Source organism: Aspergillus brasiliensis (genome assembly GCF_001889945.1).
Source record: "Aspergillus brasiliensis CBS 101740 unplaced genomic scaffold ASPBRscaffold_6, whole genome shotgun sequence".
Classification (NCBI taxonomy): domain Eukaryota; kingdom Fungi; phylum Ascomycota; class Eurotiomycetes; order Eurotiales; family Aspergillaceae; genus Aspergillus; species Aspergillus brasiliensis.
This window is the reverse complement of record NW_027137447.1, coordinates 568,353-590,000: the sequence shown is the minus strand read 5'-3', so window position 1 is coordinate 590,000 and position 21,648 is coordinate 568,353. Positions and strand designations below refer to the sequence as shown.

At 48.6% G+C, this 21,648-nt stretch overlaps 6 protein-coding genes across 6 annotated transcripts; 3 read left to right on the top strand and 3 right to left on the bottom strand.

The window, feature by feature from the left end:
• Positions 1 to 1,276: 1,276 nt before the first annotated feature.
• On the bottom strand, positions 1,277 to 1,990 carry ASPBRDRAFT_125048 (uncharacterized protein; the record flags this gene model as incomplete). Its single annotated transcript, XM_067617754.1, has 1 exon — positions 1,277 to 1,990. The coding sequence occupies one exon, from the start codon at positions 1,988 to 1,990 to the stop codon at positions 1,277 to 1,279; it is 714 nt and encodes a 237-aa protein (XP_067478962.1).
• Positions 1,991 to 8,551: 6,561 nt separating this feature from the next.
• ASPBRDRAFT_55002 (potassium transporter) lies at positions 8,552 to 10,540 on the top strand (the record flags this gene model as incomplete). The annotated part of the gene is made up of 2 exons (XM_067627328.1): positions 8,552 to 9,805; positions 9,857 to 10,540. 2 exons carry the CDS (start codon positions 8,552 to 8,554, stop codon positions 10,538 to 10,540), a joined length of 1,938 nt encoding a protein of 645 aa, XP_067478961.1.
• A 2,313-nt stretch (positions 10,541 to 12,853) lies between these two features.
• Positions 12,854 to 15,230, top strand: ASPBRDRAFT_43093 (carboxylic acid transport protein). Its single transcript, XM_067624922.1, has 5 exons — positions 12,854 to 13,583; positions 13,635 to 13,765; positions 13,813 to 13,991; positions 14,049 to 14,397; positions 14,491 to 15,230. The coding sequence occupies exons 1-5, from the start codon at positions 13,027 to 13,029 to the stop codon at positions 14,808 to 14,810; spliced, it is 1,536 nt and encodes a 511-aa protein (XP_067478960.1). The 5' UTR covers positions 12,854 to 13,026; the 3' UTR covers positions 14,811 to 15,230.
• Positions 15,231 to 16,017: 787 nt separating this feature from the next.
• ASPBRDRAFT_575112 (uncharacterized protein) lies at positions 16,018 to 16,419 on the bottom strand. The gene has a single exon (XM_067627755.1). The coding sequence runs from the start codon at positions 16,314 to 16,316 to the stop codon at positions 16,104 to 16,106; it is 213 nt and encodes a 70-aa protein (XP_067478959.1). The 5' UTR covers positions 16,317 to 16,419; the 3' UTR covers positions 16,018 to 16,103.
• An 896-nt stretch (positions 16,420 to 17,315) lies between these two features.
• ASPBRDRAFT_177346 (glycoside hydrolase family 28 protein) lies at positions 17,316 to 18,604 on the top strand (the record flags this gene model as incomplete). The annotated part of the gene is made up of 2 exons (XM_067619854.1): positions 17,316 to 17,543; positions 17,591 to 18,604. The coding sequence occupies 2 exons, from the start codon at positions 17,316 to 17,318 to the stop codon at positions 18,473 to 18,475; spliced, it is 1,113 nt and encodes a 370-aa protein (XP_067478958.1). The 3' UTR covers positions 18,476 to 18,604.
• Positions 18,605 to 19,895: 1,291 nt separating this feature from the next.
• Positions 19,896 to 21,648, bottom strand: ASPBRDRAFT_152278 (zinc-binding alcohol dehydrogenase family protein). Its single transcript, XM_067619342.1, has 4 exons — positions 21,500 to 21,648; positions 21,168 to 21,441; positions 20,916 to 21,073; positions 19,896 to 20,837 (listed from the first exon to the last, which is right to left on the bottom strand). Exons 2-4 carry the CDS (start codon positions 21,361 to 21,363, stop codon positions 20,157 to 20,159), a joined length of 1,035 nt encoding a protein of 344 aa, XP_067478957.1. The 5' UTR covers positions 21,364 to 21,441; positions 21,500 to 21,648; the 3' UTR covers positions 19,896 to 20,156.

Below are 21,648 nucleotides of genomic sequence, written 5' to 3'. Positions count from 1 at the left end.
CCCACATCAACGGCCACTTTAAAATTTTCCTTCAGGGTCTGACTCTGACCAAGTACGTACGTAAAAATTTTTTTTCGGAGCGAACGGCACGATTTACCAAAACAAGTTCACATGATCGGAGCATGCACTAGCCATTTACTATCTAGTCATCTAGTTATGTTGATGTGATGTGAATAATATCTAGGTTAGCTAGCTAGCCATGGACATCCGTCACCCGAAACTTCCGGGACATGGGACGGACGGGATGGATAGAGTACAACTACTCCGTAGAATTTTTACTTTTGGTTTAGGAAGTTAGGAACACTACGGAATACACTCTCACAAAGTAACTAGTCTAACTAGTAAATGAGGGTGTGAAAGTCAGTTAGGGATCGGCAGTGATGATCCGCCGGCTGATCGATCGCCCATGTGATGCATCACGGGGCGGTGTGCTCAGTACTAGTCTGTCCAGTGTGCCCACTCTGTTAGACTGTAGAGTCACTAGAGTGTAGACAGTCGGGGTCTGGATGTATTCCGTAGCTGAGCCTGATGAGGAGTAAGTGGATGGGGCGGGCGATCGGCACTGCCATCCCGGTTCTGGACCAGCCAGCGGGATTGGGACGGCGATGTGTCGGAACTTGCACCCATTGACTTTGTAGTTTGTACAGTTGTTAGTCTAGTACTCCGTGCTTTGCTCAGGGCCAGTTGGTGATGGGCGCCCAAAGTATCCCGGATTCAATTCAGGCGAAAGGCCTAACCTGACTAGTTGCGGTCCAAGAAGTGGAGACCAAAGTCCATCTATCAATCGGCTATTGACGGCCATGTGGGCTGGTCTTAATCTACGGTGAAGATCAATCTCATCAAGGAAGGTTCGATGGAAGAGCATATCTCTTATCTTTCTATTTGGTATGATTATGGAGTACGATGGAGGTTGTCTTTCTAGTAAGAATATGATATTCATTCATCATGGGGGTTTCATATAAAATATTGCCTCCGAAGAGGGTGGACCGTCTATCCCAGCGGCCTAACTGTGGGGATCATATCGATCCCCAAAAGAGTAGAGAATCACTGCCCAAGCGCTCGGGCATGCAAAAGTAGATGCGATCTTGAAAATGCAAAACAAAAAACAGAATGCCCAACCAAAATATCCCTTTTATCTTGTTGCAGAATAGAACGCCGGACCCGCTATGATAGTGGCGACTTGCCCAAAACAAAATCAACATTTCCAGAACATTTCATCAAAAAAGGGGGTATCACGTATGGTACATTGACGTGGTCGTCAATTGGCAGGGCACAATCAGTACGCCTCGATAATTGTGCTGCGTGCCTGGCCAGGGACGTAATACCCATTGTCGAGATCCGTAGGGGAGAGGGGGATCTCGGTGGTTTGAGGTTCCTTCTCGTTGAATGTTTCAAGTGTCGGTTGGGGAGGCGACGGGGGCATGGTGTCGTCTTCTGATTCCCCATCCGAGTCCGACAACAAGTCGGGAGGGGTCTGTCGGGAGGGGGAGCGGGTCAAAGTCAATTCCTCCAAGTCTTCCGCGTCATCATATTCGAAGTCCGAGTCCGAGTCGGAGTCGTAGTCCTCCTCCACTTCCTTTTCGGTGATGATGGCGACAGGTGACGGGGCCCGCCGACGCACGGGGGTGTAAAGGTGAGATTCATCTTCATATTCTTCTTCATCATAGTCGGAGTCCGAGTCGCTGACATCGGAGTCGGCGTCCGAGATGTCTTCGGGGTCCCAGTCCTCCTCGGGGTCTTCGACCACGGTTTCTGCCCATTGGATGTGTCGAGATTCTGAGCCCTGTGACGAGGTCTTGGTGACTCCGCTGACAGTCTGGTTGAACCACCGTTCTTGTTCTCTTTCGGCATCGGCCAATTCCAGCATCAGGGAATCCAGGAGGTTGGCATGGCCAACGAGGAGGCGGAGGTCATGGTCCGCCCGCGAAGCTTCCCGGGTGAGCTTCTTGCGGGCGGTGTGGGCGAGGTAGTATGTTTGAGTGATGCTCATTTTCTTTTGTTGGCGCTTCCGCACGAGAGAGGTGAAGTAGGAACTAGGAGTGATGGTGGAAGCGGAAGTCGAGAGGGGGGAAGGAGAGGTAGAAGAAGTAGAAGTAGAAGTAGAAGAAGAGAGAGAGGCCATGGTGCCAAAAAAGTCCGGGAGGACCGTGTTGATGTGCTTATGAGCTCAATGCCAAAAGGTGACTCGTTCGCTCTGCGCGGTGACTCAGGCAGCCTTCCCTTTTCCGGTGGCCGCGAAGACTGGGGGCCAATCAGCGAAGGGAGAGATCGCGGGGCGGTGAGTCAAGGTTGACTGCAGGCGATCAATAATCACGCCTTATCTTGGGGCGCGACTACGCTTTGGTCCGCTTTTTTTTCGTTTCCGGCGACAAAAATGGGAAAAATAGATAGTTATCTGCACTATATCGGCGCAAAAAATGGATGGGCGCGACCAGACCAGCAATGCGTCGACTGTTCCTGGCTCCTTCAGGCGTTCTCCACTGGTTGTCTGTTCAACAACAGGCAGGATGAGGCAGCAGTAGTGGCGGGGAAAGCGGATGTGTTGGAGGTATGTGGTGTGAGTAATGCCCTGTGTGCGTACGTAGGATAATGCACTGCAGTAGTATCGGTCTGAGGTGGTCACCAAAAGCGACGAGGGTGTGTATGTGTATGTATGTGGAGGAAGTAAATAGGTACAGTGTACTTGAGGACCTGTGTAGGGAAAGAAAAATGATCAACCGGGAGGACAGGGACCAATTTAATATGATATATCCACTTTCTAGGCTGATGATTTTTTCTTGCTGATTTCTTTTTTTTTTCCGTTGCTGAGTGTTTTCTCCGTTTTTCTAATGCTATCTCCATTATTAACCTACTATTTATTTTACCTTTTTTTTTCTCGCGCCGGGGTTTAGAAGGGATATGGAATCGGACCTTCGGAGGCAGAAACCATCGATGCCCATCCGTGGATCGGAAAGAGGGTGCCGGATCCACCAGGGCCGATTTCCCTGCCCAAACAGGCAACTGTAAGTTCACCGCCCCTCGCTAGACCCAATCATCATGCCTAAAAATGAGTCACGGCCAGGCTCCGCCCGCTAACTCCGTGTGGACGATCACCGCTCAGCCCAGCCCAGCAGGAAGTAAAAAAGAAAGAAAAAAAAAAATCATAAACCCTGGACGGGGCGTCGGATGACCAATCTTTCCGCGCCGTTATTTCCGGCTGACGGGAGCTTCACGCCTAGAAAATTCCAGCAGATGCCCAGTCATCGCTCGTCTTATGCCAGAATGATCGATTACTAACTGTACTCCCATCATCCGCGAAGGTTGCTATTTCCACGGGACCAAAGGGGCCAGCTGGTTCTGAATGAGCCGCCTAGGATCAAAGCGCCAGCTCGTCATCACCTACTGTATAGTAATAGATTATAACCACTCTTTTGTCCGCTTTGAAATCAGCGACGCCGATTCATAAGCTCCCGGTGCAGAACCAGTCCCCTAACTTGGCCAGCCTCACTAGTACTGCAATGGGTCTAACCGACGACACCAGTCACATCCCCACCCGGGGACAGCGACAGTTCCTGAGCGCGATGTAGATAAAACCAACCGTGGAAGTAGACGCGTATTCCGGTCGCGCAGAATAGTAATCAGCAATCAGCATGCATTCCTATCCTGATCCGAGGGATACCAACTAACAAAGAAAGTTTAGAGCGTATTCGTTTGGCAGCCGAGGAGCATTGACCCGAGTGCGTACAGAGTACACTAGCTAATGCTAATACTTGGAGGAAAGGGATTGATTGACCTGTGCACGGAAGCAGTAATCCCGGGCGGTGGTCAATAACTCGCGAGGCCGAGGCGCGTGTACCTTGGGAGGTTAACCGACCAAGCGAATGACGACGGGCGCGGAGTTATGCCTACTTTTCCTATCATACCTAGTTACTTACATTTGCTTGCCTGTTTGCTCGCTCCCTTGATACCTCCGAATCCGCTGAATGGTTGAGTGATACTTCCTGCCTGGATTGAATGTCGTCTACTGTATGGACGACGGGTGCATAATCTCGCTTCCTTTTCCTTTCTGTCTGGCAAAGCCCACGTAAGCCAGGGCTCGGCGATGATGTTCCCACAGGCTGCCACATTTCATGCCTCTGATTGATCAGTGTGCCTATGGAGTACAAGTAGTAATCACTTTGTATCTGCCTGCTAAGCCAACTAGTAGAATCCGGGGGTGTCTGCCTGCCCATCACAATGATAGGCGTGTGCTTTGTCTGCCTGTGCGGAGAGCCGCACGTCCAAGCCAGGCTTGGCAGCATCCCTGATCGCGTAAAGGGGGATCAAGGCACCACCAAAAATTGGGTAGCTACCAAGTTGGGCTATTTGTGTTGATTCGATCTGTGAGGGTTGACCGCTAGCGACAAACGTGTCCTGCTCTTGGCGACGCCTGCCTGCCTCCGCCTTCGCCTCCACGGTACTTGATGATCCCCCCCTGGCTGACTGAGTGCGTATTATTGTACGAAGTATCTAGATGGCTGTGTTTCGCGAGGTCGTCTAGGTAGGAAGGTATGGGGGCGGAAATCGTACGTAAGCGTGTTGAGGAAGGGGCTGGACTATCATGATAATCAACGTGCTGCTTTTGGTTCGCTATCAGTGAATCTGTCGTCTATCTGAAACCTTACAGCTTACTGGAGTTTGTCTAATCTACACAGCCTCGATGGGGACTTTGTGGGGAGCAGCAGACTAGTCAGCAACTATCGTGGCTAGTGTGTCATGTGACTATCAGTTAACTATTTACTGTAGTCTCTTTCCTAAAGAGAACAGAGCTGACAGCAATAATCTAACCCTTGATAGCTAATTAGTGAAGTGTTTAGAACAGGCCAGATAACTGACTACAAATGACAATCTCAATGCCCTCGTACAAATGAATGTCTGGATCCAACCCGTTTCAGCAACAGGCCCACGATGAAAACGCCCAGCGTGTCAAGGAATGTCGCTGTGTTGCCTCAAATCACGTCTGGATCCAGCCGGTGGGGCCCAAAGGGAGGAAAGAGAATCTGACATGGCATCCAGCTCTCCCCAAAACAGAAATACGAGGAATGGGACCTGACGGAGATCGCCTACCAAATGCCTGATTCAGTCTGCAGTTGCTCGAGGCTTGCTCGTGAAGGTTAATCAGCCAAGCGAACTAACTAGTTAGTGAGATAGTCAACCCAGGGAAGACAATGAATGTTAACCACATCCACATCAACTTCTCTGGACTCGTTTTCTTCATCCCGCGACCGCTGCCTCGGGGCGACCGGGAGGGCGCTCCCCGCGGGCAAAGGCCCTTTATTCGATCCCGTAATGTGTCTTCAGGCTGCCAGCGCCCATGCTTGGTCCTTATCTGTATAACAACACCCGAACCTTGATTACTTCCACACCTCGCTCCAGAAAGGACAGTGCAGATGGAGTCCAATGACAGGAGTCCACATCATGCCTGACTCGGTCGGTTGTATCAAGCTGTCCTTGCAAACACCATCTTACATTCATATTGGCCACACTGACATCCTCCTCATCATCATCATGATAATGCTGACGGTCTAACCCCGCCACGACTGTTCAATTCTAGAACACACACATATCCATTGTCCTTTTCAGATCATTTCCTATTCTACGCTCGAATGCTATAGCTCGATGATTATCAAGACAAGAAATAGAGCCAGGTCTGGATTGATATTGACGTCACGACATCAGATCCCTGCAAATCCAGCAAACATCAAGAGTGTTGACCTCATATCCCGACCTTGAATCTGGTGACTTCATCATCTATTCCCCAGATTTATCATCCATCACCTAATCAGCAAGAGAATAACAAACAACAGCAACGATGCTCGTATTCCACATCATCCACAGTTGAAACACTATCTTTTGAAACTATATTAACAACAACCTTAACTTCTGACACAAGAACTGACAGCACATTATTAATCACTCACGAACCAATTCCACCCCTCTTATCCCATGGTAATACAAATCACGAGAAACCTACACACATACTTCCTCCATCAACTCCACATACAAACAGAGTAAGAATAAACTAAACTAAATCATATCGGACATAACCTACCTTCCTTAATTCCTAATCCCTATTGCCCCGACACAAACTAAACCAAACCAAACCGATCTAGTCTAAACAAAAGGCAAGAAGAATGGCATCGGCATCTCGCACCTTCCCAACCTCCGACCGGCGCGGCGATGTGCCGGAACCGGAAACCAAAATTTCCACCTCGACCCCGTGATCTGACCCATGGTTCCATATACTATCCCATGTGAAGAATGAATCACTCGGATGCACGGCATTATCGATTAAATTAATCTTCAGCCTTGTGTCGGATTACGGAGACCTTTTTTTTTTACCTAATTTTTCTTGCTTTTTTTTTTTCTGCCGGTTTTATTTTTTTCTGGGTCCCGAAATCTTTCGACTTTTTGATTAGTAGAGATGACTTTTACTACTGATCTCTTCGGGCCGAGGATGGGCTTTGGCTTTTGATTTGCTTGCTGATTGATTGATTAATTAGCTATCTCGTGATGATTGATGATTGAAGAGCTTGAGGCTTGAGGCTCGAGCCTCGAGCCTCGATGACGATGAGTCATTGCCATTCTTTTCGTGTTTAGGTTCCGATTATCGCCTGTAGTCTAGGTGTATACTGTCTCCGTAAATACGGGAATTAGGTGCGATTCCGTCGATGAGTTAGTTATCCTGTTTGATGTCGATGTAGTTGGTGGTGTCTACAGAGTATGTGGATTTGCATTTGACACTTGGAACTGAGTGGATAGGTGGGTGGCGTAATGTGATCAAGGGTCCTAGTTACATACGAAGTAATTAGTAGAATGAATGGGATGCATGCATAATCAATTGTGAATAGCTTACTCTCATTATGCTTGAAGTAACAATGCACAACCGCCTTTAATGCCTCACATGTACAGTTAAGAATGGCATTGACATTGCTCTTAGTTGCCACACTGCGGAGTTGGGTACGGAACTCCGGTGCCGAGGCATACCATTATCAGTAATTGTTTCGAAAGCCATATTGATTGCTGGTGGTCGGTCAGTATTTCCTTGTGAAATATATTGTCGATCTAATTAATGCCAAGGAGCGAGCAGTCCTGCGTGACATGGGCTTATGTTATGACATGCAGTGCATTTCTTGCAACTTATACTTGAAGTAGGATGGATACTTCCAGGTAAAGTAGGTACCCACAATGTAGAATGTGTATCTATTATCTATTGTCATTGTCTTTAGAATGCTAAGAGGGCATTCTGCCTCTTCTTCAGCCAACAGGGTCTTCCTGGTGATGCTTGACCATTACATCATAGCAAGGGTCCGCATTAAGTATCCGATCCTCAACGCCTCGGCTCTAGCTAGTGAAGCTGGCTTATCTAGTATTCTTGCAGGAGGCGATAATATGGCCGGTACTTTCTATAGCCATGTCTGGCTCGGATGAAAGAATGGCTTCTAAATAGGAACTTGTGTAACTTGCATTACTTAATCCACTGAGTTGACTGTTGCTTGCACTTGCACTGCAGGACTACTATACAGTACTGATCTTGCAAAAACTGATTTATTGATAAGCAAGATATCCTTGATAAGCCTTTTAGTGCATGAATAGGAAGATATCGATTATTCTCCGCGGGGGTTGCACAATCCAATAATATTTATTCTAGCAAATCATAGAGTGTAAAGAAGGTTGGGAAAGAGGAGAGGCAAGCAAGCCCGGGACAGATTGAGATGGCAGAACAAAAGAAACAGTAAGCAGGTGACTTTCCCCCTTTCGAGTACTTGAAATCCTACGACTCCATTCCCTATTCCTGATTTCTGCAATTCCTCGTAACCAGATTATCATGATTTGTCTTGTTCTGATTTTCTCTCCGAGCAAGCTACTGTTGCCTTTACCATCGGTCGACCACTGCATCTTGCACCTTCGTCGTCAGAATACTGATATTGCACGTCACTGGATTCTAGAGAATTCGGGCTCACGGTCGGGGAACTGTCCCTTGAAAACTTCCTATCCTGTTCCTGAGTCCTGCAAGGGATGATAACAAGCCCTAGTATGGTGTTGTGAGGGCAAGCACCGCGTTAGAGTTGATCAAACTATGGACCGTGCGTCAGTGGCTGGAAGGGAAGCGAGTGTCAAGTTGAGGAGGTCAAGGAGGTCAGTATGAGCGATTATTATCGTCCACTTCTTGGGTCTTCGTTGCCATCTGCAGTGCAACTTCTCTTTTCCTTTCGGAAATGAGCACTGCCTTCAGACATGTTTCTTCCCGATTAATTGGCAATAAATGGTGGGTCAGCTTCCCATATATATCATTTTCTGTGTTCCCAGTGACGATATTGACTTGCTTCACCGGTCGATCAGTCCAGCGAGCTCAACTCCTGTGATGCAGCTCAATGAGGCATTTGTCGGCTTCCAATAGCCACACACGCAAGGAGCCGATCTCGGATTATTTATTTCATTCAACAATCGAGACTCTTCCGACCAGACCTTCTGCCTTCTCATCAGCCGTCTTACTTTCAGAGCTACTCCGACCGACTCAGGCGTCTCACGTATGCCCCCACGCGAGTCTGTGGTTGACAATCCCAAGTCACCCATACGCCGCTATCACCACTACATCTACATCATCTCCTGGGCCCTGTTATCATCGGTTATACTCTACTGCGCCGGAGGAATATCTTACGTCGATGCCTTGCTTCTCGCCTCCGGCGCAGCCACACAAACCGGCCTCAACACGGTAGATCTCAATCGTCTCCATGTGGTTCAACAAGTCACCCTGTTGGTGGTGTCGATGGTCACCAACGTCATCTTTGTCCACTCGCTCCTTGTGGTGATTCGCCTGTATTGGTTCCGGAAACGGTTCAAGAGGGCCATCAATGAGGCGAAAATGATATGCCGCGCACAGCGGTATACCTTGAATCAAAGACTGGCAGACGTGGAGAACGGGCCTTCTCGAGCATTCTCGCGCGAAAGGCCATCGGAGGAGGTGCCTTTGCTTGCAACTGTCACCGAGGAGAGTCAATCTGCCTCGCCCAGCGAGTCTCCAGGCGGCAGAAAGTATGGCGCAACCGGCTCCATGAGCCCGCACATCACCTTCTGCGAGACGGACGCCGAGCACGAGGTAAAACAACGTCGACGATCTTACTCTGGTACCTGGTCACGTCGTTCTCTGCCTGAGATCGATAGTCCTCAGCGGCGGCGATCATTTTCCGAGATGCAGAATGATATGCCGCCGCTGCCATCATTGATGTGGCAGTCGTCGATTGCCAGTTACGCCGACTGGAATGAAGCGCAAAAGGAGGAGCTTGGAGGCATTGAGTATCGAGCTTTGAAGACGTTGTTTATCATCCTTGTCTGCTATTATGTGATCATTCACCTGCTGGGAGCCCTACTCTTCCTGGTATGGATCCTACCAAATAGCCACTACGGTCAGATTCTCGCAGACAATGGCCTCAGCCGGCCTTGGTGGGCTATTTTCACTGCTGGCTCAGCCTTCAATGATCTGGGGTTCACACTGACTCCAAACTCGATGGGGTCGTTCAACACCGCGGTATTCCCTCTACTTGTGATGACTTTTCTCATCGTGCTCGGGAATACCGGGTTTCCATGCATGCTCCGCTTCATCATATGGACACTGTCGCAGTTCACTACCTACGGCAGTCCCCTCGATGACGAGCTCCAGTTTCTCCTGGATCACCCCCGACGCTGCTTCACGCTGCTTTTTCCCAGTACTGAGACCTGGCGACTAGCCGCAGTCCTCCTGCTCATCAATGCTATTGACTTGATTATCTTCTACGCCCTCCAGGAGGTAGGTGATCATAACAAAACTCAATTGAACTACCTTACTCACGTTCATCAGTTTCCCCATCCCAGCCCCATATCAGCTGGTCTCCGCCTCGTCAACGGGCTATTCCAGATCGCCTCTACCCGTACTGCCGGCTTTACCATCGCCTCATTAGGTACCCTCCACCCAGCGGTACAAGTGTCGTTCGTCGGGATGATGTACATCTCGGCATTTCCCATCGCGATCGCCATGCGCAAAACCAATGTCTACGAAGAACGCAGTCTCGGAATCTACAATGAAGAATACGACGAGCATGACAAACCGCACCAATCCGACTCCCTAGGCGCTCATATCCAACGTCAGCTGGGATTCGATCTGTGGTTCGTCATGCTAGGGTTTTTCTTCGTTGCCGTCGCCGAGGGGAAACGTCTCCAGGAGAATCGGACGGACATTGCGTTCTCGCTCTTCCCTATTCTGTTCGAGATTGTGTCCGCATACGGCACTGTGGGATTATCCATGGGATATCCTGGTACCGAGACGAGTCTGTGTCGGGAGTTCAATGGCGTGTCCAAGGTGATTGTCATTACGATGCAGGTGCGTGGACGACATCGTGGTCTACCGCATGCGCTGGATCATGCGATCCTGTTGCCATGTGATTTGGTGGAGCCGGACGAGCAGGGGCGGAGGCCTGAGTGGTGGTGGAAACGGTGGATCAGGAAGAAAAGCTCTGATCTGGGGAATTTGTTTACGCATGACTGACAGTCAGAATATAACTATCAGACTGCCTCTTAGTAAGTGTGGTGGTATTTTGTCAGTGGGCCTCGCCTAACCAAATAGGGTGTCCTCAACATGTACTTCGTACGAAGTATCTAAAAGTTCATTCCTTTGGGGCTAGATACGCTTAGATCTAGAGCTAGCTTTGCAATCGATCCTTGTATAACCGTTAGAGAAAGTAATCATATAACGAAATAGAATACCCTTCAATCCGGACTCGCCCAAATTTCTGTCTAAGCCGGTGCATTGAAGAGGAGGTGGTCCTAGTGAGATACAACTAACTACTCATACTACGGAATTTGCGAGAGGTCCCTTAGGAATCATACAGACTCCTAGATGTTTAGAGTATAATAGCAGTACTCAAGAAAGGGTGTAGAATAGTTAGTCCCTAAGATGATGATATTACAATTTCCTGTACGTTAGTATGTGCAAACAATGATGCCAATTTCTAGCCCGCTCTTTTTTCTTCTTCCTTTTAGTCTCCTTTTGTGATATAATGTCCAGTTACATAGATTCTGCCCATTATTCTGGCAACTCCCTCTCTATAGCAAATGCATATTCAGCTACGCTATTTAGTTCTTTTAGGGCGTGACTTGCAGCGCCCTTTGACCTGATTTGCTAGTCTCATGCAAAGGAGAAATCCTGCAGTCTCACCCCGCGGATCGACTTTCAGAGGCTGTTGATCATTCGCTGGGAATAAAAATCGCAAGTAGACATGACATGGGATGGAGATGGAGAAGCTATATGAAAACCTGTAAACTATTCTGTGGATATCAATTGGCTCATCAGCCTATGGAAAGGTGCAAAATATCAATAGCGCCTCCTATAAAAATAAAAGCATGCAAAGCAAAGCACATGTGTATTGTTAGCCACGCAGCACCCTAAGGATCATATTTGTTGCACCTTGATGCTTCTGACATTAGATTATAGCTACCCCATATCCTACGTGAGTCTACGGGTGTCCAAAACACAGCTAGCCTTTCCTTCACACAAACCTTTGGTTATCATAGTAGCACTCACTGGCCACGAGTGATTGATACACTCCCATGCAGCGCTGCAGATAACAAAAGTACAGAATCGAACCACTGGGGAAGGATCCCGAACCATAAAAGCCTATCTTAACAAAGTGCTGAATTGTCACTGTGGTCTCAATCCCCCACTCTGAGAACAAGGCATAGCATTGGCGGTTAGTCTCCTGGATACATTCTACGTCAACTGGGAAGGCTTAAGCCTGGATCGCTTCGATCCTATGACCGGGACCAATGTCGCCAGCTGGGCGTCTCCATGCTGCCTAGTATTGAGCCGCCTCATGATCTCAGGGCTTGGTGTTTGGAGGGGTGGGTGTTTTATCATCCTGCGACCAGAGTAGCAGCTATTCCAAGATGGATGACCGGAGGAACATGACAATGTTGTTGGGGAACAGAGACCAAACCAGAGTAGGCAGGCTGGAAAGGACCAGAAGAAAGGATATGAGGAATATACTGTCATTTGTCTCCCTTTAGCTCAGATAAATCCGGGGTCATTTGTAAATTCTGCAATTAATATCTGAGAGAGATATACATACTCTCCTGATACAAAGTTATATTGTAGGCAAGGAATGTTCAATACAATATGTCTGAGCACAAAATCAGAGCTATATCAGTAGTCAAGAGGGAGATTTCTCTTTTAGCCTACTTGGTAAATGTCTCATAAGTTACATACACGGGTCTGCTGTTTTATAATCTAGCTTAGGGTACTTTCAGGCCAGGACCCCAGCAACAATACAAGAAAGTAGGTCGCGACATCAGATTTTCTTCGTGTGAAGTTATATTAGATGAGGCAGCTTCAATAGCCATAGCCGACACGTTGGTGGCCGGATATCCAACGCGGACCTGTGTCACGGTGCGTCAATTTCAGTCCTTTGCCAGGAATTCCAGCACCAACCTTGAACAAACCAACCTATTGACAAGCAGTACATCCTTGATAAAGTTTCCAGCGCACAAGCAGGAAGACATCGCCAAATCACCGAATAGACCCGTGCTTGTACGCGTGCCCCAGGACCGCCATCACCGTCACTTCTGATGGAAGACCCCTCTCTCTTGGCCTTGGCATAAACCTTTTCCTTCACTCCCAACAGTCTCGCGATAGGATCGGGACTACTTGCTGCTGTTGAGCGGACTGCATGTCGCGTGGCTGGCACATTCACTGGCGCATGGACAAGGGCATGCCGCCCAACTGCTTGGCGCAACCTTGGCCCGCCCAATCCCAAGATTTGCTCGCGGGGAAGAACGGACGAAAATCTGGGGAATGTGGGAATGTGCGGAGATTGATCCCATCGCATGATGTGGGGTGTTACACGAGAATTCACTTGGCAAGATAACAGTCAAATGCAAAGAGATATAAGAGGAGGCAGCTGGGACATGCCATGGAAGTGAGCTTGGCATCTACTATCTCCCTACTCCCCCACGGTCAAGAATTTATCCAGAGCAACAATGAGCACTGCAAATGAACCAGCAGAACCCTTTGCGGATGGCATCCTGGCCACTGCCAAACAAGCATGGGGGGACTTGTTCATCTGGAAGCAGAGAGTGGTGGTGACCAACGAGTATGGTGAGACTCGCACGGAATGGCAAGCGCCGGACCGTCTTCAGAATCCTGTCAGCTTGTTTCGTCAGCTGAATGCTCGGGATTGGCTGTTCTTTCTAGTCGGATTGATTGCTTGGACGGCGGATGCCTTTGACTTCCATGCGTTGTCCATCCAAACGGTGAAGCTGTCCAAGTACTATGGCCGTTCCAAAACAGATGTTTCCACGGCCATTACTCTTACTCTACTGTTGAGGAGTGTGGGCGCTGCTTTCTTTGGTCTGGCTGGCGACAAGTTTGGACGCAAGTGGCCCATGGTTCTTAATATGATCATCCTCGGGGTGCTCCAGATTGCTACCATCTATAGCCACACTTTCCAGCAGTTTCTGGCCGTCCGCAGCCTCTTCGGTTTGTTCATGGGTGGCGTGTATGGTAACGCCATTGCTATGGCTTTGGAACATTGCCCGTAAGTACAATGAACGTATAAAGTATACACGAATGGCCTGACAAACCACAGCGTCAATGCTCGTGGCCTCATGTCCGGCATCCTACAGCAAGGGTACTCTCTTGGATACGTCCTAGCAGCATGTGCCAATCTCGGCGTGGGCGGCACGACAGATAGCTGGAAGACGGTTTTCTGGATTGCAGGTTAGTTAGATAGCAACTGGCTTCATGAGCGACTCTAACTACCACAGCTGGCATATCTCTCGGCGTCGGTGTCATCCGCATGTTCTTCCCTGAATCGAAGCAGTTCATCGAAGCCAAAAAAGCAGGCAGAGTCTCCGCTGACCCTGGGGCCTTTTGGCGCGAAACCAAAGAAATGCTTGCTCAAGAATGGAAGATGTGCGTGTACTGCGTCATCCTAATGACATGGGTATGCCTTCATTAATCCTACTCATAATAAACACGCTAACAATCCACCTTCAACTAGTTCAACTACTATTCCCACACATCCCAAGACTCCTACACAACCTTCATGCTCACGCAAAAAGACCTCAACAACTCCGCCGCCTCCCGCGCCTCCATCCTCATGAAAACCGGCGCCTGTGTCGGCGGCACCATCATCGGCTATCTCTCGCAATTCTTCGGCCGCCGTCGCGCCATCATCGTCTCCGCCATCATATCAGGTATCCTGATCCCAGCATGGATCCTACCTGAGGGCGAGCGCGCCCTCAGCGCAACAGGCTTCTTCCTCCAATTTTTCGTCCAGGGTGCATGGGGCGTGATTCCGATCCATCTCAATGAGCTGTCACCCCCGGCTTTCCGGTCTTCATTCCCTGGTTCGTTCTACTGCCCATCCTTGCCTATCAATTGGGGAATATCTACGTATAGACTAGATGATCCCTATAGACATGCTAACACATTTTATATAGGAATAACCTACCAAGTCGGAAATATGATCTCCTCTCCCTCCGCACAAATCGTCAACGCAATTGCCGAAAAGACCTTCGTGACTTCTCCATCGGGGAAGCAAGCTCCCGCGTACGGACCCGTTATGGGCGTCGCCACGGCCATTATTGCGACTGGCATTGCCGTGACCACTGCGTTTGGCCCTGAGAAGCGCGGCCGTCGCTTCGAGACGGCTGTTGCGGGGGCGCAGGGTGCTGATGAAGCAGTGCTGCAGAAGGCGATAAAGCTTGAAGAAGGGGTCAAGGGAGGGAAGGCTCCTGAGGAGCATGTTGAGAAGGTTTAGTTGTAAGGTACTGAGTTGGTTGGGTGAATGGATATTATGGCGGTAGTGGCTGGGGTATGCACGCTTGGGCAAAATGTTATCTCTTGTAACGAAGCATCACGGCTGTTGCAGCTACTGTACTAGCCATCTATCTTGTACACTGAGATAATATTCCTGCGGCTTCGAGCAGGCTGTGTCTTGCAATGTGGTATGTAAAGCTGCTGAAAAGATGGCGCTTGGGATGGAAATGATCGCACTGTCATAAAATGGATCGGTTCTATAGGTCTTGTGAGCAGGAATTAGAGAAGCTGGCTCAAAATAAGGCAATATGTCTCCTGCACAAGTAGAGAAAGCGAAGGAGAAAAAACCGAGTATGCACAAGAGACAAAGAGCACCATGATCCCTGCTCATCACATGATTACCACTGCTGTGGACTTCTTCTACCAGTTTACTTCTCCTGACACCAATACTTCCACAACAAACCACCAGGCACCATGTGCTATTTTCTCCAGATGTGCTACACCTAAAACTATCTGTTCCCTACTAAGCCAGGCAAAAGATGACTTCGCGATCTCCATGATGTCTCTCCAAATCCAACTGAACACTAAGGAGACTGCCATTCACACAGGCTTACGACTTAGAACCTCGCCACATAAACAAGCATGAATTAAGCACTATACAGCTCACACAAGAGCCTATAAGAAACCTTCGGATATCATCAGGGGCTGTCCCACAACAGCCTGGCTCCGCTACTTCACTTCGACTCCTCTCTGATCCACTTCGCACAGGGACTGGATACTATCTATCCCGAGCCCACCAGGCAACTACCATTTCCCCTTCTAATGATATTGACATTTTGCTGATACGATGCATACGATATGTGACAGAACCAATATTGAGGTACCCGAGATATACTCCGATCAGGGTCGGTCAGGAAACTGCATGCCGTTGTGCCTGATTGCGCCATTACAAGAATTCTGACTATTCTGCGAATTGTCCGAAGCTTCTACGGTGCAGGGACGACCGGATGGTGTCCATTTACCGGTCACTCGGGAAGCCGGCTGAGAAACCACTGCGAATGCTCTTTGATTGGAGGCTGCTGGTTCCGACCAATATTGATATCTGCGGCTTATAGAACGCATCCTTTCTCCGGAGCAGATTAGAAATGGTACTTGTCACCGTTGCGAAGCATAATTCGTCTTGTATACCTGCCTAGGACGGTGCTCGTTACGAGGCCATACATACGGTTGCGTGAGCCATCATTGCTGGGCCATGGCCATTGGGAACTAGGCCTTGGTCTATACGTGAAAGGGGCTATAGGCAGTCCTGTCTCTCTGATGCGAAGCTAACTAACACTACTAAGTAGCATACGATCAAGCTCGACTTAACGAAGAAAAGGAATGCTGTACTCCGTTTCGCAGTCTTGCAATCGAAGCCATAGCCTTTGTCACGCTGTCCTTGATGACGGCCGCTAATGCACTCCCTGTAGCTCTGTAACGCCGGATCCTGCAACCTGGAGACATGCATTCCTCCTGCCACTGGATTTGCCGAGATGAGATTATCTAAAGCCCCCTGATTATGCCGACTGGCGACGCCGGGTGGGGAATGGCATGTCCCGTACCAACGTAACGGGAACTGATCGGCATTTCACAATCACTGTACATTTTGCTAATATCAACTTCATCCTGGATATGATCCGGTCTCTGCTACCGGAGGTTTGGGACTAGTCTCCGCTATTTTCCCGTATTCTTAACGCCTGAAAGAGGCACTGAGATTGGTGGTGTTTCAATCCTCCGTGGGCGCTCCGTATGTGCGAAGATCCCAAGGTTTGACTCGGCCGTACTGGCTCCTTTCGGTGATGAGTGGACCTCATCGGCACAATCGGATCGCGGCCCATGGGCCCCTGGTTCGTACCTGCAGCAGCACAGGTTAACCCATATGTTTCCGTCATACCAGGGACTGATGAATATCTCCCGTGAAGAAACTTGAGGATCCGCGAGATCAGGTATATCAGTTGCCGAAAAGGGGCCTGATGCCTTTTGAGACGGTGGCTGAAGCGCAATTAGATTTGCTGTGTGCATGTTATGGGTACGCTCGGCGATAGGCTCGGGCCCACGCTCAAAGCCAAGTTCGATTAAGAAATGCCGCGTCAACCCATCTATTTTAGCGCACCTAGCCCTGATGGGCCGTTAGAGATTGATGGCTCTCGGGTGCCACTTCCTCTCCCCATGCAGGCAGCATTAGACCAATCCTTCGCGTCATGAGAGCTTCTCTCACGCTGTTTCCGAAGTTTTGCCATACCCAGCTAGGTCTAATGCATTCATTGGCGTTGGCAATGGATAATTATCAGAATGAAGGGGCTTGCTTAAGTATATAAGTACCTGCTCGTGGTCAGGTTTGCAGCTCTTGTTCTCCAGCGAAAGCCAATCATTCATTCCTTCTCTCGTTTCTCACTCATCTCCGTTCTGTAGATCAGAACTGTCTAGTCTTTCATTTACTCTGTTGATCAGATAACCAACTCGCAACATGCCTTCTGCCAAGCCTTTGTTCTGCCTCGCGACCCTGGCGTCCGCCGCTCTGGCTGCTCCTGCGCCTTCTCGTGCCTCCGATTTCACCAAGCGGTCCACCTGCACCTTCACTGATGCTGCCACCGCCTCCGAGAGCAAGACCTCTTGCTCCGACATCGTCCTGAAGGACATTACCGTCCCTGCCGGAGAGACCCTTAACCTGAAGGACCTCAACGACGGCACCACCGTAAGTCCCATTCCTGCACCAGCAGCAGCCAATTCTCACAGCGATAGGTCACCTTTGAGGGAACCACCACCTGGGAGTACGAAGAGTGGGATGGACCCCTTCTCTATATCTCCGGCTCCGACATCACCGTCACCCAGGCCTCGGATGCCGTCCTCAACGGCAACGGCGCCAAGTGGTGGGACGGTGAGGGCACCAACGGCGGCAAGACCAAGCCCAAGTTCTTCTACGCCCACAGCCTCGACAACTCCAAGATCTCCGGTCTCTACATCAAGAACACCCCTGTCCAGGCCATCTCCGTCGAGTCGGACAACCTCGTGATCGAGGATGTCACCATCGACAACAGCGACGGTGACTCCGAGGGCGGCCACAACACCGACGGCTTCGACATCAGCGAGAGTACCTACATCACCATCACCGGCGCCACCGTCAAGAACCAGGACGACTGCGTCGCCATCAACTCTGGCGAGAATATCTACTTCTCCGGCGGTACCTGCTCCGGCGGTCACGGTCTGTCCATCGGCTCCGTCGGCGGCCGCGACGACAACACCGTCAAGAACGTCACCTTCATCGACTCGTCCGTCTCCGACTCCGAGAACGGTGTTCGCATTAAGACCGTCTACGATGCCACCGGTACCGTCGAGGACATCACCTACTCCGGCATCACCCTCTCCGGCATCTCCGACTACGGTATCGTCATCGAGCAGGACTACGAGAACGGTGACCCCACTGGTACTCCCTCCAACGGTATTACCATCTCCGACGTCACCCTCGAGGACATCACCGGCTCTGTTGACAGTGATGCGGTCGAGATCTACATCCTCTGCGGTGATGGCAGCTGCACTGACTGGACCATGTCTGGCATTGACATCACTGGCGGTGAGACCAGCAGCAAGTGCGAGAACGTTCCCTCTGGAGCTTCTTGCAGTGAGTAGAGCTTTCTTAACTGAAGAAAGATTGAAGAGCTGTGCACTATCAGATAATCACTAATCTTCTTTCCATCCACCGTTGTGTTTAAATACAGCCGTGTATTTAATATAAACTATTGACTGTACAGTCTGAAGCAAACCTAGTACCGTTATCCATAAAGAAGTAGTCCTGTAGGGAAGAATGCAATAACCATAAAGAACCAAGAGAATACTAGTACTCCCTATCCACCCGGATATTTACACACAGCACAGCCATATCCCTATCATAGCTAGGCTATGAACATTCCAATCATAGTTACTTACCACTCCGTATAACTCATAAATAGTCAACAACTACGCAGTAGCTATATATTCCCATTAAGTGAAAGGGTAAGTACATACGACCACAGGGTGTGGAAAATAGGGCTTCCCGTCCGCTCAGCCGTACTTAAAGCCTGAACGCGACGAACTGGAAGATAAGCTTTTTCTAGATTGCTGTTTTTGGGGTGAGCAGCGCTAAGTCCTAGGGTGAGTGTAGTTGATTTGGCCCTTGGGTAAGTAAGATAAATAGAATGAATAAGTAGGTGAATAAGAATAAATAAATAAGTTAATAATTAAAATTCTAATAACCAGCTAGAAATTTGTAAGTATAAAATAGGATGCTCAACCTAGTTAAATATTAGTTTTTTTCTTTTTAAATTTTTTTTTTAACAGGAAACAATTCTAAAAGTAATTCTATATAAATTATTGATTATATTATATAATCAAAGTCTACTTCTATTAAAATAGATACAAAGAAAAATTGCTCAGCTCTGCAAACTCAATGAAATATATAGTTTTATTTAGTGTTGGATTGGGTCGGGTCGTTGGGTCGGGTTGTCGGGTCGGTGAACTAGGCAAGGAATCAACCATGAAACAGTGTAGATTTGTATATGAGTAACAAAGGTAGCCTATATCCACAGAATAGACTGATTCTTGTGGGATTAGCAGTACAGTACAAGGAATCATTAACTTATAGCACCTGGATAGGTGTGGAATTGTTATTGATGATCTCATGACTTCACCAAGCCCAGGAGTACACCACACTACTAGCAGACCTAGAGGATGTAGACAGGGTTGTTCTATCACAAAATTCTCGTTACATAGCACTAAATATGATTGTTTGAACGGCTTCTACACTCTATAGAAACTTCTAAGAATACTTCTTTCTATTTCTAGAATTAGAGTGGCTAACGGCCAGGTCAGGTATAACCACTCTAATTTATTTTCAGGAAATGGAAGACTATATATATATATATAAAATAAAAAAAAAAAAGTTATAGTAACCTGCATATCACTGTCGTAAGAAATCAGAATAGATAAAAGTATTATTATCATTACTGTATCAACCCAGGCTTATAACTGTGGGCCGAGCCGTCGAACTAGGTGGAGGATCTGAAAATGAAGAGGTCTGGTCATTCTGATGTCTCTGCGAATACAGCGAATATTTAAGCAACAGGAACAGGAATAACACTAAACTATACTAGAAAAGAGCATGCAACCAACGTTCTTAGCGGCAAATGACTCCATTCGCTGGAATTTAGTGGTGTTGTCGAAATAATTCATCGTGGTTGCCACATTAATGAGATTGTCACTGGAAGCCCCATCCTTCCGGCCAACAGTCTGTGCTGAAAGTTATATGTAGCCTATGCATCAGTGAGAAACAGTTTCACTCAGCATTAGGCTTAATGATCAACCGCTCGCCGCTCGTTTTCCCCTGTCTCAGAAGATCCCAAGCCTCCTGAGCATGGCTCAAACCCCCAAGAACCCTAGTCGGAACCGCATGTATCTGATTCTCCGCTAGCTTTTGCTCAAGAAACTCCCACCAAACCCACCGCGTAAAGTCTGCATTGGCCGGGTCCAAGTAAGCGTTCAAGAAAGGTGCAAAGGTCCCAGTCACACCATCTGGTAGAGTGACTCCAGGCCGAACGCCCATAGTACATAGAAATGAGCCACCGCCTTGGGCGGCAAGGACAGCACCAATCGTTTCCTGGTCCCTTGCTGAATCTGCAGCAGCCAGCACAGCATGAAAAGGACCAAGAGTAATCAGGATATCTTTAGCAGAGGGCTGGGTCCGATCTATAAATTCAGACACACCAAGGGATTTCACCAGTTCGGCATTCACGCCAGATGCTACCCCCACGACGGAATACCCAGCGCCTGCGGCTATCTGGACAGCACATGCGCCAAATGACGAGGAGGCACCCCAGATTAGGATCTTCTTGGACTTATTCAGCGGATTTGGGGTTGATAAGGGCTTTTCCAGGTGTAAATGCAGGACGAGGGCGCTCATGGCTCCGTAGATGCCGGAAGCGACGGAAGCCGCTTTCTCGAAAGATGCGTCACTGATCTAATAAATATGCACAGGCATATAATATCAGAATTTGACTTGGAGGAGATAAAAGGAGAGGGGAAGAGGATGTAAGACCTTCGCAGTTAGCTGCTGCGTGGTAAGGGCATATCGCTGAAGTGCTCCAAAACGCGCATCATTTCGCAGCACCACTGCACTATTGGTTGCGACTCGGTCTCCAACTTGGAAACGCGTGACGCCAGGACCAATCTTAACGACTGTCCCTGAAAAGCTCACTGCCATCATATAATTTCATCAGCTGCCTTGTCTACTTAACAGCAAGCCATATTATGTTTGCACGGGGTAATCTTAATCAGGGGGACCACAAACCTCCAATGATGGTGGGATATGTCAATGGATATGGAAGAACACCATCCTGGATCTTGTATTCTGCTGGTTGGATAGGTATAGCTGCCGTCTGTATAAGGAGCTCGTCATGTCCAGGTTCTGGAGTCGATGCTGGGCGGACTTCTAATTTCGCTCCAACAGCGGGAAGCCAGGCTGCGATATTTTGTCCGTCTGTCATGATAGAAGGCTTGGGACAATTTGTTTGAGAGAAATGCACTGCCAGAGAGTTTGTGTTCCTTGTCTTCTTATAATTTCTCTTTCTTATCTGGTTAGCTGTGTAGATGGTTCAAGTATAAGGATCATCAGTCTTTCACCTAGGTTTCAAGAGTTTCCAATTCAGACGGATTTCGATTGCTTTTTCTTAAGTGACTGGAATCTAATAACACTAGAGTAATCTCCTGGAATATCTGGGAGATCGCCTGCTAATAAGTACCCCATCTCTGTAGCAAAATAAACATGGAAT

What these genes read in the sequence shown, in the direction of transcription:
- ASPBRDRAFT_43093 (XM_067624922.1), top strand. Translation starts at nt 13,027, where the DNA reads ATGAGCACTGCAAATGAACCAGCAGAACCCTTTGCGGATGGCATCCTG. An exon ending in ATGGCTTTGGAACATTGCCC is followed by an intron (nt 13,584 to 13,634) that starts GTAAGTACAATG and finishes GACAAACCACAG; the next exon opens with CGTCAATGCTCGTGGCCTCA. An exon ending in TTTCCGGTCTTCATTCCCTG is followed by an intron (nt 14,398 to 14,490) that starts GTTCGTTCTACT and finishes CATTTTATATAG; the next exon opens with GAATAACCTACCAAGTCGGA.
- ASPBRDRAFT_575112 (XM_067627755.1), bottom strand. Translation starts at nt 16,316, where the DNA reads ATGCATGTCTCCAGGTTGCAGGATCCGGCGTTACAGAGCTACAGGGAG.
- ASPBRDRAFT_152278 (XM_067619342.1), bottom strand. Translation starts at nt 21,363, where the DNA reads ATGACAGACGGACAAAATATCGCAGCCTGGCTTCCCGCTGTTGGAGCG. An exon ending in ATATCCCACCATCATTGGAG is followed by an intron (nt 21,074 to 21,167) that starts GTTTGTGGTCCC and finishes ATATGATGGCAG; the next exon opens with TGAGCTTTTCAGGGACAGTC. An exon ending in CGCAGCAGCTAACTGCGAAG is followed by an intron (nt 20,838 to 20,915) that starts GTCTTACATCCT and finishes CATATTTATTAG; the next exon opens with ATCAGTGACGCATCTTTCGA.